At 36.2% G+C, this 18,188-nt stretch overlaps 1 protein-coding gene across 5 annotated transcripts in view; it reads right to left on the reverse strand.

The window, feature by feature from the left end:
- Positions 1-18,188, reverse strand: part of OSBPL6 (oxysterol binding protein like 6) — a 96,223-nt gene that overhangs the window by 22,192 nt on the left and 55,843 nt on the right. For 3 of the 5 annotated variants that reach the window (XM_017838222.1, XM_017838230.1, XM_017838238.1), the window contains 10 exons: positions 17,372-17,494; positions 14,030-14,083; positions 13,187-13,300; positions 12,900-13,064; positions 12,254-12,386; positions 11,715-11,818; positions 10,790-10,882; positions 5,891-5,965; positions 1,500-1,665; positions 409-539 (listed from right to left, as the gene is read on the reverse strand). In XM_017838222.1, coding sequence (XP_017693711.1) covers positions 409-539; positions 1,500-1,665; positions 5,891-5,965; positions 10,790-10,882; positions 11,715-11,818; positions 12,254-12,386; positions 12,900-13,064; positions 13,187-13,300; positions 14,030-14,083; positions 17,372-17,494 — 1,158 coding nt within the window. The remainder of the gene's footprint in view (positions 1-408; positions 540-1,499; positions 1,666-5,890; positions 5,966-10,789; positions 10,883-11,714; positions 11,819-12,253; positions 12,387-12,899; positions 13,065-13,186; positions 13,301-14,029; positions 14,084-17,371; positions 17,495-18,188) is intronic. The other 2 variants (XM_017838247.1, XM_017838255.1) reach the window with 2 other exon arrangements.

Genomic DNA, 18,188 nt, shown 5'->3' on the forward strand with positions numbered 1-18,188 from the left:
CCATGATTATCTTGTAACCCAAGACTCCTTGTGCAGTTAGAGACAGGGACATATAAAACAAATCTGACAACATACAGTCAAAATTTAAAACTTAATTATGAAAACAAGAATATCTCCTTGGCTGTGCTGGAAATAGCTCCAGGAAAGATATCTAGCATTTGTATAAAAAGATTTGGTGCTTTTTCTTTACTTTGGAAAGCCGTAACAGATACATGCTAACACAAACAAATTATATCCTTTACCTCCACATGCACTGAGGTTAGAGCAACGTCATAAAAGAACACATCATAGTTCTAGTCAAGAACTTAGCTTTTTCTTGGCTCCTTTTACCTCAGGAAATGGCTAAAATACAAAAGAAATAGTGCATCTGGCAAGCTAGATGTGCTCAAAATGAAATTAAGAACATACCTGAGAGAGGGACTGTCTGAGGTGTGCTATTTGAGCATTGTGGCCTGTAAGATCCTGCTCAGAAACAATCTGCTTAAGCTTCTCCTTCTCTATAGCTATGCTGTTAAAGGCAGACTTCAAAAGAGAATGCACTAAGCAAAAAGAGAAAAATAAAACAAGTGTTTTCTTGGCTACAGAAATCACATTGACATCTATTACAATATTTCAGCAATAAAGACAGCGAGTGAGACTTCCATCCCACAATTATGGACACTTGAAACAAGGATCTGAACTTCAAGTATTCCATGTCAAATTAAGTACAAACACTTACAGCTTGTGATTGTAATGTGCATACTGTATGTTCACACATAAGTCACCTAGGAATATTCTTGGTACTGAACATATGGAAAGGTGCATATTTGGGAAAACTGGTTCCAATGTGTGTTCTTTTCTTTCTGTTTTTTATTTATATGTTTTAGAAAAACAGAAAAATCAGTTCTGCTAAGACTTAATATTGCATTAATAAAGAGGATTACTTGGTCTTTAAACAGGTTTTAAACTTTTTTAAGATGTCAGTCTCACATTTTTTCTGTGCTTGTTATATAACAGATAGCAAACTGTTAACAAACCCTTTTAAAAATAGTATTTTTCAGTTTGTAGGAGCATTCATTTACTGACAATAAAAGGGCATTTCTAAAGTACATTCCCTTACATTTTCCATTGTTTCCACTGACATAGAAAATATTGCACAAAAATGAATTGCACAACATTATGTGTAGCAGTGACATTCTGATTCATCTTTGGGGAGAAAGAAAGCATTTTATTGAGAAAGAAAATGGTTGCAAGTTCAGTCACATATTTACAGGATGCATAAAGTAGTTCAGAAGACCTGTAAAACGATCTCACATCAGATAGAGAGTTTAGCTATCTCTATATTTATGACATTCATGGAAAATATAACACATTGCCTTTATGTAAGCCACCTGACCAGCTAAAAATTCTTACACATTATCATCTAATGCAGATGAATGCCCTGGTCATAACTAAGTGAAGGCAATAAAGAAACACAACAGAGAAGCACATTACAGGAAAGGCTTGACATTTCCAGTTACCTTTTTGTGCCATCAAGCAGAATTCTTCTTGAAGCTTCATGTACTCAGCAGAGCACTCCAGAGGGTCTGTTACATGGCTTGGGGGAGCCTGAAACTCAATGTCTGCACAAAGGTTGGGATTGGATGAATGCAGTCGAATGGGTGACATTGTAGCACTGAAAGGGACCTACAGCAAGAAACAGTGAAGAAATATCGTATAAGGTATAACCAAACTTTTGACTCTGTTGAAGCAAAATATAAATTTCTTCTGAAAAGACTTAGTTCAAAATGTGAAGAACATGGTGAGAGTGAACATGTAACTTCTTACTCTTTTAAATCTCAACACAGTTGATGCAGAATTCTCTTGAAGTTTTTCACTGTAACAGACAAAAGGCGACCTAAATACAAAGCTAACAGCTAATGATGGAGCATTTAAATTCTAATGTTTCAAAAATGGACAATTTCCTAATGCTTAGAAGATTACTGGAAAATTGAACCATGAGACATGCTCCTTTGTATTTGAACATTTGAGAGTACATGTAGATGACAGTTGTTACAATACCAACATTTGAAGTATGCAAGTTCCTCCACAGACCTAGAAACAGGATATAACATTATCAAATATATCATTGAAGTTTTTCAAAACTACTGGTAAACCTTTAGCTGAAACTCATTGTAACGGCAACTATGAAGACGGAAAAAGCATACAGTCTTTCTATTTTCTTTCAAACTAAACAAATAAACAACAACAACAAATAAAATGAAAAATCCACCTGATTTTCATTTAAAGCACATGAACCATAAATAAATGCAGAAGGATATGGCTTAGTAAGATGGATTAAAGAATTTAGTTTATTATCATTTCCACTTCTCTTTCTCCTATACTTTTCAGGTACAGTAATAAAACAAGAATTTCTAAGTTACATATATATGTATCGTGTATTGAGCAGTTACCTGTATGCTACATATGCAGTATATGACTACCACTGTTATATATGTGATGTGTGTGTGAGTATATGTTGTATTTATTTTCATGTTACCATTTACACACATTTGTATGAAAATCAGGCCAAGAACCCAATTTTCAAATGTAAATGCAAAGGAAAGGCATGCAGAACTAAATTCTGTTACTTAAACTTTAAGCACTTTTTAACATAGTAAGCACTGTTTAACACATTAAATCTAATTCATTTCATCACATTGATCAAATATCAAGAATTTTCACACTGCAGCCCAATGTAATTAATCAAATATGAACAATGAGGCCAAAATATAAAATGTCTCTTCCAAGGCATGACAAAGAGCAGCAGACAACAAAAAAAGTCATATTACTAAGAATTTTTATCAACAGATTATACTGCCATTAGTGGTTGAACTTGGTACCTTGTTATTTGATTAGACTGGGGAATGGTTTTATCAATCCCTTCCTGTAAAAGCTGTATATGTTTTAGATTTCTGATTCTCCAATGTAACCCTCAAAATCCTGTGGGATCTATTCATCATGCCACTCATGAGCATATTCTGTGAAATACCATTTTTCACTCTGTTCTTCCTCAATTTCCAGATATATATAGCATATAAAACATTAGCTTTGTGGCACCTATCCAATATAAGGTTTATTCCTTCTCTCATATATTTTGAGTTATAGTTATATCAACAAAGTAGGTAGTTTTTACTGGACCTCATTTTAGCCTCATATCAAGAAGATTTCATTAACAGATGTATAGAATAAATTCCTTCCATTTGTACTGGATATTTAACCCATTATCTTCTTTGCAAGCACCAGACTGCCTCTTTTAAGAGCCCAGGAAAACTAGGTTAACAGACTACTGTGGCTAAATGTAGGTTAATTTCAAATTTCCTTTAAAAAACCTTTCCTCTTCTTAAATCGGAGAGCGTGTTCCAGAACCTTCTGATGGAGAGCACCGCAAAGGTTCAACTGCTCCAGGTGGCTCCAGGAGGGCAGAGTAGCCCTGATACCTCTGTGTGTGTGGAGCATGTACCTAACCCTTCAGACCATCCAGAAGGCAGGAAAGAAGCTGATCCCAGCTATAATGCAGGAACCTGAGGGAGAGTCCCCACAGCCCCATGTGCCTGTGGGGATGGGTCAGACCGCCCCAGATCCACACAGACTAGCAGAGCTGCAGGCAGGCTGCCCACACGTGGCGGGGGGCTCTTCAGTCACTCTGTGATGAATCTGGCTGAAGAGATCTGCTTTAGATTCATCATTTCTGCCTCATACCTCAGCTGGGTTGGTTGAAAAGGACTCTTTCTGAAGTGAGGTTTACTGGGAAAAAATATTTTAATTTATGTCCTAGAAGCAGAATTTACATGTTCTACAAGTACTGTCACACTACGTGCAAGAAATATACATTCACATGACAGAGATAAGTAGCTGCCTTGCTGACTGCTTTAAATGCAAGCACCAAAAATACTGAACTATTGATTGACATGAACTCTTCTCATACGCATCTTTTAGAAAAGTTTCCAACTTACTTTCTATAACAGATGAAAAAACCCACATTAAACAAAAATTTTCATTCTCTTGCATAGGCAAGAGCACAAAAAACACTGCCAACGTATTTCTCTTACCCTTTTTCCCTTGCACTGACGTGTTTTCTCTATATATTAATGGTGACTTGATTCTTACTTTATAACCCATTCACATTTTGGTTGGTTTTTATTGTTGTTGTTTTGAAAGTTTTTAAAAAAATATTTAGCCTCTTGATGCATGACTGTAGTTTCCTTCATACACACCCTTCCAGACATGACCTCAGATGAACCTTGTCCTAACTTCCTGCTTTATGCCAGAGGCGTAATACCCACTCATCCATCACCTTCTTCAGAATTATGTTTTAATGTAGGAACAGACTGTTCCTGGTGGAGTGGGTTGTAAGGAAAATGTCCTCTTTCTGCTGTGCATTTAACTGATACAATTCTGTGTCCCTCGGTCTATGCACACAGAGAGACGAGAGAGAGACTGGGAGAGACGAGCACTTTGCTGCATCAGCCAGGAAGAACACGCCATGGCCACAAACACTGTAACAGCTGCAGAGTCATTTTGGTGCCTCTAGTCTTCCTTCCTCCTTGCTTTTTCCCGTTACTCCAAGACCTCCTTCAACTGGTCCTCACTTCACCTGCAGGTAACAACTCACCAATTCCCTGTACCCTTAATGCCTTCCAATCAAAGTCCAGTTGTATTTGTCCACTGAAGCACTCTTTAGGTAAGGAGTACAACCCTTACCAATGCTGTTTAACTACTGCTGAACCTACTGGTTAGAGCCTCCCACCAACTCAGCTGCTCAGCCAAGTATATCGGGAATCGGGCTGATTTCTCTGCTATGCAGGGAGACTGATGAAGTCAAAATAGCAATCCATTATTGCACAGAGCGTTCAGCATCAACTGATTAGGGAGGAATAAACTTAGATGAGTTAATCTGGAAACTGGAGAAACACTGATTTCTAACATGCTTTTTAGGAGGGCATAGCAGTAACTGAGTTTGCAGTTCAGGTAGCAGAAGCTCAAGATAGGCTTAAGCAGAGACTATGTCTGATCTAGGGGATTTTAGCTATGGCCTGGAACAGCAAAACCTGGAGTACTTTAGCCTGGTGAAGATATTCACCACTTGGGCTTGATAAGAGATATGCATTTAAAGCTCATTTCAATCTTTGGCTGCACAGAGTCTTCCCTATCTAGCTGCTGTACTATTTAGTTGATGGATTAGTACTAATGTCTATATTGTGCATTCCTAATGAGTATTTTCTTGATAAAGCAGCAGCTGAAGATATACTTTGGATGCTAATTTGATTTCACAAACAGGACTTCCCCCACCTAATTCCCAGTCCCCGTATTGATTTTATAGCTCCATACTTTCTGTCAAAGACTTAGAGAATTAGCAAAACCAAATACAGACACTGAAGTAGTAATATGACTTTTTGGGATTATGGAATGTAAACAGAAAGTGTCTCAAAAGAAAAGGCTAACCTTATATTACTTATAAAATTAATAAAATTTTATAATTCCATGGTTGTTTGTAACAAATCTCCTTGGTTCTGCTGTCTTGCTACAGACTGTCACAACAATCTTTAGCAGAATTTGATCATTTTTTTATACTATTTTATAGTATATAGCACAGTACGTCAAAGACATGTTCAAATAGGGCAGGGCCTGAGTCTAACTGTCACTTGCACTTGCATAAAGGAGGAGGGACATGTAGCATGTAAACAAGCTCAGACCCACATTTATGGAAATAATTTCTGTTGGGCCTGACCACTCCTAAGGAACTCAGCTAAAAGTGGGTAGCACAGACACCTCCAAAAAGTGCAAGAAACATTTTCATAAGCTTATTACACAATCAAGTTATACAGCTTCCCATCTTTAGAGCTATCCCTTGATTTTTAAATCCACTCACTGTTGTAGCCACTGCAGCTGCCAGTCTCTGCCGGCGTCGTGTTGTGCTGAACTGGCCCTTCGGTGCCGGCCCTTCCTGACAGTGAATGCAAGAAGAGAAGGAAGTAGAAAAAGAGAAGGGAAGGGGTGATGGGACACAGGAAAATGAAAGGTGATCAGAAAAGGGAGAGGGAGAGTCTTTAAGTGGGTTTCAATTTTGTTAACTCTTATGGCCTACCCATGTTGAGGACATATCACGTGATTTCAGTTGTGTATGCCAGAGACATAAAAAGCTCAATACTTCACCAAAATTATCTGTGGATGAGTTGGACTGCAGTGCACTCACTAAGACTACAAAAAAAAAAAATCTATTAGCATTGCCATTCAGAGTCATAAGGCAATAATGGAATAAGAAAACAAAAAGGATGCTATGGCATGACAGAAAAAGAAACAAAACCCAAACTCCTTCTGGGGGTCACTAGACCATCTAGAAGATGAATTCTGAAAGAGATCACTTTGCATTAGTGGAAGTGCATAAATTGTGGTCATTGAAGATGCATGCATCTCAACGGTAGAACTTTTCAGTGTGTATGTTATATAGTGAGCTTGCTTATGTAAACATTCCTATGCGTAGCTCTAGCATTTCCACATCCATCCTTGAGTCTACTGACTCATTTTCTCCACATATCACTTTTTTGAGTTCCAGCTACTTTTCCCATACATTATTGCAGACTTGGCTTCCGAAGCAATGCAAAAACTCAGATAAAGCAGTGGAAATGAAAACTAAGTATTCCAACAGCTACTTTGTTTTCTGTATGCCTAACTTGTGCGTCATCCTGCTTAATTTCACTTTTATTTTCTTAAGAAAATTCATCATGGTAGATTAAAGTGAAGCAAGTAATTATCTAATGCAGAGAAGCTCCACACCCATCATAAAGTCATTCTATTTAACCTCTAGTCAAAATGTCATTATTTTGAAGTCATTTTAAGATTTTGGAAGACTAGAAAATACACCTTTCTGCTTTTAGAAAACAATTCTCAATTCCTTTACCTTTTTATTCCTCTATATCTTCACCTATCGCCACTTCAGGATTTTTAGATCTAAATACATTTTTGCTTTTTCTGAAAGCTGCCTGGGGACCGTATAAATAACAATGGTATAGACTGGATACATGGACACATGCTAAAGAACAGGATACTGTATTTCAGTTATTAACTGAACTGTCTTGCTTCTCTAACATTCCCACTGGTAGGGTTGCTGCATCTGAGAATGGCCTAACACTTCACCCTCTGGCTGATACTAGTGGCAATGCTACTGACAAGTGGAAGAGTTGTCTAATGATCACAGTAAGAGAAGACTCCAGGTGTAGTATATAATTCTGACATTAAAAAAACATGTACATAACCTCTAAAATACTGAGTATAAACTTCATTAAGCAGAGAACATATTGTATGCATAATGTAAAGGTCTTTGTGCTCTACAGAAATATGCCTATCTTGTGAATAAGAGTTTGGAAGAATATTCTTGTTTAAATAATAGGGACATATATATGTACAGAGAGAGAGAGAGGTACTAATATACATACGTGCAAGATTATGAATGTAGGTATATTATTAAAATGGTGACAGTGAGCTTTACAGAACCACACACTCTTCTCAACACGATAGAAAGTGAGGTCATAATCTGAGTTACAATATAAAGAAATACTTATTTAATGAAAAAAGCAGTAACCTAGTCTGGATCTGGTTTCAGCTCTGAGCTGAAAGCCTCAGTAGAACAAGATGACTTTTCAGGTTACTCCATACTATATAGCTCTCTATTAAACTACTCTCCCTGGGGAAAAAAAAAAAAGTAAAATGAAAAATAAAATTAGTCTTGGAACTTCACAACTTTGAGCTTTTGAGGGAAACAAAACCAACATTTGTTTATTTGATTGCTTTTCAGTAATGTTTTTTTTCTTCCTTCGAATATGTTTAGGCTGTCATGAGAATCATAACTTAGTCTTGTACTCAAAGGGAAAAAAAGGAAAAAAAAACCTGAACCCCCAAAATTCAGTTTTTGTACAAAAGTATCATTTGTAAAATGAATTAATACAGGTCAAATAACTTGTTGTTGCAGGCCATTTTCATAAGATTTTAAATAGGGTTTTTTAAAACCAAAATAAACTTCCTTCATAAAAGCAATCTTTCTTCAGAGAAGCAATTCATGTATTACTCTTCAGTAAAAGCCTGTAAAGCAAGCTGTTAATTCTAAACTATTTACTAAAAACAATTCCAAATCCCCAAACCTGCAAACATACATACACATGCTATGCTCAATTTTACATCAGGGAGTACCCCCACTCTAGTCACTGGGATTAGCTGTGTGAGCAAATTCAACTGCACACAGAACTGGTATATTTAATTGGTAACTATATATTTCTAAGAAACAAATCAAGCAGCTGTTCTTACAAGAAAAAATATATTTTAAATACATTATACACCTAGCATTCATACTGCAGAATGTGTTAGCAAGAATACAACGAAAGCTATCTTATTAACAAAAAATGGTAACAAGTACAATACAAAATCTAGATGGGAAAAGTCTCTCCTTGTATCTTACACAGCACATGCCAAGCCTGTAAAAATTACTCCCTCATTTCCCATTACGCACAAAGAACACACCTGTATATAAAGCTCCCTAATTTTTATGTTCCCCAGAAGGATGGTTCTCAACATCCTACTATCAGAGGGTCTTTGATGGTAGTTAACAACTGCTCATTCTAAAAAAAAAAAGGTGCAAATACTACAAATGGAATTAATATTGCAACTAGCTTAAAATTAGTATGTTACTATTAGCATTATTCCTTACAACTAATGAGATGTATGGAGACATGGGGAAAGTGACACAACAACAGAAATTTTCTTTGTACCAAATGTCAACCATTTAATAGCAATTAATGTGTAAGCACCATGAAGAAATGATCACAAATTAGACAAAATGATTCTCAGTAGTGGATATCCTGATAAGCAGTTTATAGAAAGTTTGAGTAGACTTGAAAAAATGACCTATGAGGGAGGCCAATGAAGGTAGAAGGAAATGGGAGTTAACTTAAAGGGCACCTAGGCATCAGAGGAAATCCACATTTTAGTGGAATGGCAACACAAAACAAATTAGGAATAACACAGTGAATCAGAGTAAGGCCATCTTGCTACAGATCACAGCTTTAGACCATTCAAGAGACAGGACAGCCCTTGGAAGAATAAATAATGTGTTGAGCCCATTAAACTAGGCAAGATAATGGAGAAGCCATAAAGAATTCTTCATCTTTCATATAATTTAAAACAATTTTATTATTTCTGTTTCACTACAAATTAATTTATAAGTCGGTCAACAATAACTTAATGCTTTGCTCTAAAAAAATAAACTTTACATTTCCAGCATTAATCTTGCCAGGAACTCATGTTGACCCAAGTTAGGCAGAGTTCATTATCAACGCAGAACGAACAGACAGACCCGTGTCAAGCAGTGCTATGCACACAAACTCTCTTACATGAACCTGCAAACCACATGTATTAGAAAATTTCAGGAGCTGAGGCACAATTCCTGCCAAAGCACAAACAGCAGTTTGAGAGTCAGGTGCCAATGACAGAAGTCCAGACCAGTGTTACTTTGGTAAGGTTTAGGCAACACAAGAATGTCTTATTATTCACTATGACCCACCATAGATCATCATAAATTGACTGCTTTCATCATTTTTGTGGATAGGACTTCTCGGAGACCACTGTGGCATGAAAGAAGAACATGCAGTGGTGACTCTGACTCTTTATAGGCACCAAGTACTTGCAGGCATTTTCCTGATATTTTTATTTGCCTGTGTTATTCAGCAGCAGGGAAGAGCAGTGATCCTTCAATTGCAGGTAATAGTACATGACATCAATCACCAAAATTCCTTTGTTAATAAACCTTTTTAATCCTAAGAGATGCTTCCTTGTTCAATCTATTATGATTTGTCAACGTATAATAGGTAGAAAGAAAAATTCCCTACAAGAGCTGCAGTGAGAAGGCTGATGCAACTACAATTTCTTCTTTCCTTAAGATTATTAATCTTAAAAAAAGTCACAGAAAACTCCTTACTGTGCCTCTAGGGGACATATTATAAGCTTTCAAAGTTTGCATGAATTTGCAGGTATTTTAATGGATCAAAAGTTGCTAACATTTATTTATTCAGTAGCAGACATCACAGTGGTGAGTGTTAGCTCCCAAAGCCAATTGAATATAGTCTTCATTATCAGTTGCTCAGTTATAAAAAAGATTAACTTCTGGATCAGACCTTGAAACACAGAACTGCCTCCAACGAAACACAAGGCAGCAATACACGCACGTTATGCTTATTGCTATGCTTTTACCTTTCAGCTCTATGGAAGGGTGGAGTAAATTCTTTCTTCACAGAATTTATTCTTTGGTTATTCAGTTTGCTCCCTTACAGCCTTTTCCATAAGAGAAGCCTTGTGAAAATACTTATTATTGGTAATATTCCTATATAGGTCTTGACAAAGACAATTCGTGTGCTTAATATTTCATTCAGGTTTTCCAATTTTAGCTTGATGCCATCTCTTCAACTGCCCTTCTTTGCAAGTTTGATACAGAACAGCAGTATACCCATGTGGTGCGTGTCTATTGCATTTTATGCACCTTAATCGACTAATATTCAGATCCCTCTCCTTTCCCTAGATGGCAATGTTTTCATTTGAATGAAAGTAAAATCAATACTTTTCTCACTATTTCTCTAGGTTTTGAACAACAAACTGAGATTTGAGTTACTTCATCAGAAACATAAAAGACAGCACATTGACTTCCTACTTCCAGCTAATATATCATTTCATGATTAGAAGTTAATCTAAAAGTACAGTGAAAAGTAAAACATTGTGCATTCAGTACCTGAAGTTGAATTTTTGCATCTTTGCTGACACTTTTTGTTCTCCATCGTCTCGTGACCCGCTTGTCTTTCTTTGAAATATCTACACAGTTAGCCTACATTACACAAATAGTTAAAGCAACAAAGTACTATTAAGTTAATATAAGCAACATAGACAATATAGCAAGTTAGTAAAGAATTGTACCATTAGACATTTACAAATTAGAAAGTAAGGAGAAGAATGCTGCTGCTGGGGCCCAAAACTGCAGCAGTGATCAGCCGTAGCTATCCTGACACTTTGGTAAACATATCATATAGTTGGTTCATTTAGCAAAACGACTGGTACACTTTTTTCACAGGTGCACAATATTTAGGACCCGATCTTGAAATCCTCATGGATTTCTTCCGTGGTACTACTCAGACATTTTTGTACTCAAAAGGATTCAGTGAAAAAGGAGGAAAGTATTTATGATTTAGGATGTGCTGTTGCTTTCTGTCAAGAGGAAAACTCACCCTGAACTGGGAAACAGTCCAAAACTTGGGACCTTTGAACTATGCCCTCTTTTCTAGAGCATGCAACTTCGTCTTTGAGGGTCTTTGGGTCTCCAATCCTTAAAAAACTTAAAATGTTATCTTACTCAGCATAACAAAAACTCCTTAAGTACAACTGCAATTTATACATGTATTCTACTGCAACAGTTCTCAGTTTTGTTTTGCAATAATTGTTTGATTTGTCCTATTTAACTCAAATAATAAATACATCTTAACTATTTTTTATACTTGAAACAGTATTACACATGCTTAAAATAAACATATAAGATAAAAATTTCACCCAAGATTCACAATGATTTCAGAAAAACATTCTGAGTTAACAGACAACATCTCTATATTTCCCTTAACACAAGAACAAATGTTTCAGTGTAATGATATATGTTCAAGCATATTTACCTGCATGTCTGTGAAATTTGGTGCTGACTGAGTTCTCTGTAGTATTTCTAAATTTTGAAGAAGTTTACTGAGTTCCACAAGGTTAGACTGACAATGAGCAAGATCTAACAGACATAAAATAAAAATATATTAAGTGCTTCAGTTTACACATATTTTTTTGCCATTGTTAGCACGTTATTGCATTATAGAAGTTAAAAGTCCAAATCCCTTGTAGTAAGGCATCTAAGTAAAAATTTTATTTTTAGAGATGTTGAACACTTATTATTTCTACAGGAGTCAGCAACAAGTCTGGATCTCAAAAGTTGATCATATTTGAACAATGACATCCATTAAAAATAACACAGATTAATTAAGATAAATTTTAAAAGTGACATCTCAAAATATGCAAAGTTCCCACCACAAGCATCTAATTACCTGGAGAGCTACTTCACATGCATGTAAAGATGTAACTTAAGCACTTTACGGACTTGACTCTTCCTTATTATGTATCAACAAGAAGTTTTAGTGAAAGAACAAGGCATGAAAAGGTGAAGTCTAACCTTCTGCACATCTGTCCATTTCTTCAGAGTCCTGCAACCAGGCTGCTACTTTACTCTGACCAGTAGTGCAGGTGACAGGAAGGCTGTTACTGCAAGGTATAGGAGACTGCCAGGGGTAGTTATTTTGTTGCACCTAAAGCATAATAAAATGCTTAAATTTACTGCTGCTATGCTGCTTTGTCAGTGTAATCACCACACTATTCCAGAACAGAAATCAAAATAAGCATTGTGTTTTCAGTGACATCTGTGATTTGGTTTATAGTTCCCCAAGACGCAGATTTTTCTGAATAGGAGAACCAAACCAAGAACCTCACAAGTGAACTGTGTTTGCTAACCACTGTTTACAAAAGCTGTTGCTTAAGAAGAAGAACATTATCAATCAGCAAAGAGACAGGTCTCTATCTGATGACAAAGGCAAGTGCAAGCTGTACGGATGGTGAATTCTTTGCAAGATCTCTACAGCAGCCCATTAATGAAGGCTGCAGTAAGGCTGAATTAGATGGTATTTCAGCAGCACACACTGACAGCTTTTTGCTGGCCCTAGGTCCCCACAGTGGAAGCTCCTGTTCTATCAGCATTATAAAAAGAGCCCACTGAAACTCCACACGAGCAAGCCACGAGTTTTCAACAACAGAACACTACACACCTTTCCATCTGACACATTAGCAGCTGGTGAAGACTCTGTAGTAGATGCTGAAGGGAATATATGAAAGCTGGCATCTCGTGGAGACCTCACAATCTCATTCTGACGGTACAAGCGGTGGTGGCGTAATTTTGAAACCCATGCATCAAATGAATCCTGTGACTTCACCTGGAAAAAAATTTACTGTCAACAAAGCATGCAAAATACTACTTTTCTGCACAATCTTTTACAATTTCATTTATTTATATTCTACTAGGGATGAAAAAATAATACATTTTTGAACTTTTTACCTTCAGGTGATAGATGTGTTCTTCTGTGTCAAGATCTATTCTACGAGCCTTTTTTTTTATAGACATGACTGATAAACCAACATCAATGCTCCCATGGACTTTTCCTTTCTGTATCTAAAAAAATCAAAAAAAATTAGGGTAAGAATTTGAAAGTATCATGCACTTCACCGTATTTAACAGAAGAATACCTGGTGATTAAATGGTTTCCCAGTCGATAAACATTTTAACACAAAGCCTTACTAAAAAAAAAGCTGAACTCAGACTAAACACTTACTATATTTATAGTCAGAGAAAAGTATCTCAGAAGAAATGCTCAATGCAAAGCCAGCTTCAAAGTTTAAGTGTGTTGGTTCACAAGAGTACACAAGTACAGGTAAGTAAGAAACAGATTATTAGACAGTACTTGGCACCCTGCTGCAACTGCTTGATAGTTATTGGTATCAGATTTAATTAATTTAATGTTAACTTTTACATTGTTATCAATTCTCTCTCCTATCCACTCTGTCCTATCCTATTGTGCCTCAGAATAATCAGCTTTGACTGACATAAAAATTGGGAAAGAAATATACACAGGTTAATCTCTCAAGCACCTTCATTAAAGAAACTACTTTAAGTGATGTAGCTTTTCTTTCCATAGAAGTAAAAAAAGGTAGAAGTCTTGAGGCATAACTCAACCAGAATTTTACATGCTTTGCAGATCTCTCTCTCTATATATATTATCTATCTTTGAATCCATCAACAACTTTCATGTGTGTACTGTCATAAATACACCTAGAGTGAGTATGAGATCCTGGCAGGTTGCATTCCAATATAAGTTTTAAAATGCTCTTCAACTTTACTTACATCTATTGGTGACTTTGAATACTTCAACATTCCATTATCCAGGACAAAAAACCTCTGAAAGAAAAAGAAAAAAAGAAACAAACAAACAACATTCTTTCTTAATGAGCAGATGCAATTTAAACTATGTACAACAATTCATCTGGAAAAGGATTACCCTGTAGCAATTAAGAAATTGCTTGGGGGTTGGAAGGAGAGTATAAATACAGTATTGAATAATTCTCTTGCTTGTTTTTTGACAATTATCTTCTAAGCAAGAAAAACTAGATTCTCTTTTTTCAACATTATATTCTAGGTTGATCTTAGCAAACTTCAATAATGAAGGGTATTTTTTTTCCAATTTTCCAGCCAATTCAATAAACTCTATAAGAAAGACATTGTAGGACAAGAGAACTATGTCTGTTTCTTCATTTTCTTCCTGTTTTTCTTCCCAGAAAAGGTGGTCACATTTCAAATTAACAACCTACCTTCCCCTATCCAGAAAATGAAAAGTTTTTCCTAGTGTAAGATCTACATCTGAAAAGGCAGACCATCCAAAACTTTGTGCATTATGGCAGACATCCATACAGTGAAGTAAAAATGAGATTATAATTCATGCTGATGATACCTTTTCTAGTGGTAATCTAGGTAATGCAGGAATTAGTACTATTGCAAATATTACAGCATTCCCAGCAACAGACCCAGGTCACAGGAGGGCCCATTTTTTGGTGTTAGTCAATGATACAGTGTGAGCTCCTATATCTTCACTGACATGGTTACCAGGAGTAATGGTACCTACCCTAATGATTAGGTTAGGACCTAACCTAATGATGCCTATCTGTGCTACAGCTACATCTTTATTTTGCTGAGTGGTTCTTAGTTTCAGCAGAGAGCAGAATCCCCTATTCACAAAAAAAAGTTGCCTTAGCTTGTCTGTACCAGATCATTCAAGCTGCATTACAGTCAAGTTAATGTAGACTTTGGCACACAGCATAAAGACACAGGCTAGCAGGACACCTAGACTTGAAATGAGATTTGCTAACTTGTGTCTATCATCACTAGCTTTCAAAACATGCAAAGTAAGCGCAACTAATTCCTATTTTTAAAGTGTAAGCTAATGCACTAATCTATGTTAAAAAGCCAGAACCCAGCAAAATACTATCCTTGATTCTCAAAGCTGTTTGACATGGAAGGGAAGGAAAATGGTTTCATGACATAAACCTGTTAAATTAACACTATGAGCAGGGTCCGAGTTAGATGGCAGAAAATCTCCCCTGAAGATGGTTCTAGAAATTATGTCTGTTACACAACAGATGGTACCAAAATCTCATGCAGGGCAAGAAAACAGTGCTTTCCTGGAGACATAACTCATTGAATAAGATGTCAAAACAACAGGAACTTTTTTGGTTCTTTTCTTTTTACCTAGGTATGGTCATTAACAAACTTCACAAGAATATGATATTAATTTCATATTGTTCTGTCTCTCTAAGCTGCACACATAAAAGAAAATGATCTTTCACCACCATTTCATTCCAAGCACACTGCACTTCAGAAAGTGATGTTTGCCAAGTTGCACACATTATAGCTGGGATGCTACTAAAGCACATTCAAAACTGTCAGAATATGACATGCAAGGTTCAAGAGACAAAGGATGCTATCTATTACTTTGTTATGCTATCTATGGCTTTACTATCAGAACACTAGCAGAGCACACGCTACAATTACTGTCTCTGAAATTCCTTCACTGGATTCTTAGCACACAGTATTGTTATGGAAACTCCAGGATATTCGGGCAGCAGTTGAAAAACAAACAAAATTACTAGGAAACCCACAGCTTCAAAACCTAAGTTCAGTTCCTAAGGTGAAATGTAAGGCAAAGTAGAGGGGGATGCTAAAATGTGAAGCTCTTAATCACACTAAAAATTATTTACACAAGTAACTGCTCTAAAGTCATCCAGATCATCAATAGTGATCTTCCTTATAGAACTGTGAAAGCTGGACTACTCTTGCTCTCCTATAAATTAGTTCCTTACCAAAACAGACACTTAGTCAAGAAACAACATATCAACATAATGTGTTTTAAAGGAGTGGGAGCAGTGGTTTATTCTAAAAATTCTTATGTATCTATTAATTGTTTGGATTTTTTTTTTGAGAGTGGAAGGGTTGTTAGGGGGGGAGGAATGGTCTGCTTTGTCATGTTTTGGAGTTTTTCTATAGGCTATTCTTTTCTGTTCTTTCAGTGTTTCAGCTTGAAACACAGTTTGAAATCCTTTAACATCTCTAGACTAAATTCAGGTGGTGCATGTGTATTTGGTTGCCGAAACTACAAACTCTAGTTAAGAAAAACAAAGCCAAAACATCTAACGTAGATAAGCATGCACAAAAAACTGTGGTAGGCATATATTTCATTTAGTACAACATGCAGAAAAAAACTGTAATTTGTACTAGTATGGACTGCATTTGGACTCAGACGTAAGTCCAAAAGTGTTCAGCAAAAAAAAAAAAAAATAAAATTTATTCTTCCCAGAAAAACACTAGGTATACCAAATGATTTCACTATCTTTTGGTGTAAAATGTACTCTGTCCCAGAAAATTATCCTGCTTCAAGTAGCCTCGGGTGAAAAAAGATGGTTGAGCATTAATACCACATATCTGGTTGCCTAAAAAGGGGGGGAAATGCAATTATTATGGTATGAAATACAGACAAAAAAGTTTATGAACACCAGGTTTAAGGCTAACAAAAGGTGGAATCGTGCAAGAAGATATGTGTCCAAATTAATTCAATAGAACCAGAAGACTTAGGGGTGAGTTTTGGGGTGTTTTGGTTTTTTTAAATAGAGACATTTTATGGCAAAAATCCATATTCCCACTGCATGCCCACAATGACGATTCCAATCAAGACAAACAAAATTCAGGGACAAAGCTGAACAAATATGCTCAGTCAGCAGACCTGAAGGGGAATGCTCTCCTGTATGAACATCTTGGGTCCATGGAAAACCCCTCAGCTCTCCTCTGCTGTGTTCTTCAATGTAGATATTATGTACTTCAGTGTACTTCAACGCAATCTTAGAGTACACAGCTACACTTTTTTATAATATATGGCAAAGAACAAACCTCTTAAAACACAAGGCATTTGTTGTGTTATTTACAAATTCTGTCTGGATTTTGAATACAACAGCAGGCAGCAGGCACTGTGACTTAAAAGCCATGAGCTGTGTCTGCAAACAAACTCTATACATAGGTGAAAGAAAAAGTCACTCACCAAAATCCTGGGTATTTATTTGACATCCTAATTTCCTCTAGACAAAAAAGTCCCAACTCATAAAATTAGGTAATAACCTTCTGACTGGTTTATGAGACATTTACCTTGTGCCAACCTTTTAATGGCCATTTTCTCTTTTTCAGCATGAAACCTTCATGTTTGTCTGGCTTCTGGACATTGGTCTGGCCTATTTTCAGACCCTCTATGATTTCCCAGCTGTCAGGTTCCTGGTGAAAAATATGAAGACACTTTGATTAACACATGGTGAAAAACTGCACTTTCAAGTAGCACAAATTCTCCAATGCAAGACAGAGCAGGAAAGCTAGGCTTTTAAAATTTAGGTACAAAACTACACAGTCACTATATTATGTCCAGCTGTATCTCATTTAAAACTACTAAACATGAACATTTTTGGAAGTCTAACTCTCACCAGATAAGGCATATATTAACAGTGGTCTTCGTGGTATTTCTTGATCATAAAAAATTTTAAATTTTCTGATCTTTAAAGTAAAAGCTGCATTGATTCTGCATACCCTATTTTTTCCTCCAAATCAGAAAAGCTAACAGAAGAAGTTGCTTTATTGTTGATTTTGAATGTAGCTAGCCATCATCTTCAAAGGCATTTTATGACAGTTTCATAGGCTAATTGTGCCTTCAGAAATCTGCAAAAGGATTTTTTTTATTTTCCTGCATTCATTTTCACTGTATTACAAGAAATTTATAGGAAAGTTAACTAATTTTCTCTCTAGAGAAAAACATAGGAACAGTATAATTTCAGATACAACCAGCTGTATGCCTTTCAGGGAGCCAATTAAAGCATATTTCTTGTACATACTGTTTCTTATGCTTGGTGACTGGTGCAACTGAAGCCAGACTTAGAGCGCAACACAGTGAACCGTAAAGAACAATATTTTTAAAGAG

Source organism: Lepidothrix coronata, unplaced genomic scaffold (genome assembly GCF_001604755.1).
Source record: "Lepidothrix coronata isolate B3197 unplaced genomic scaffold, Lepidothrix_coronata-1.0 Scaffold7, whole genome shotgun sequence".
Lineage (NCBI taxonomy): Eukaryota > Metazoa > Chordata > Aves > Passeriformes > Pipridae > Lepidothrix > Lepidothrix coronata.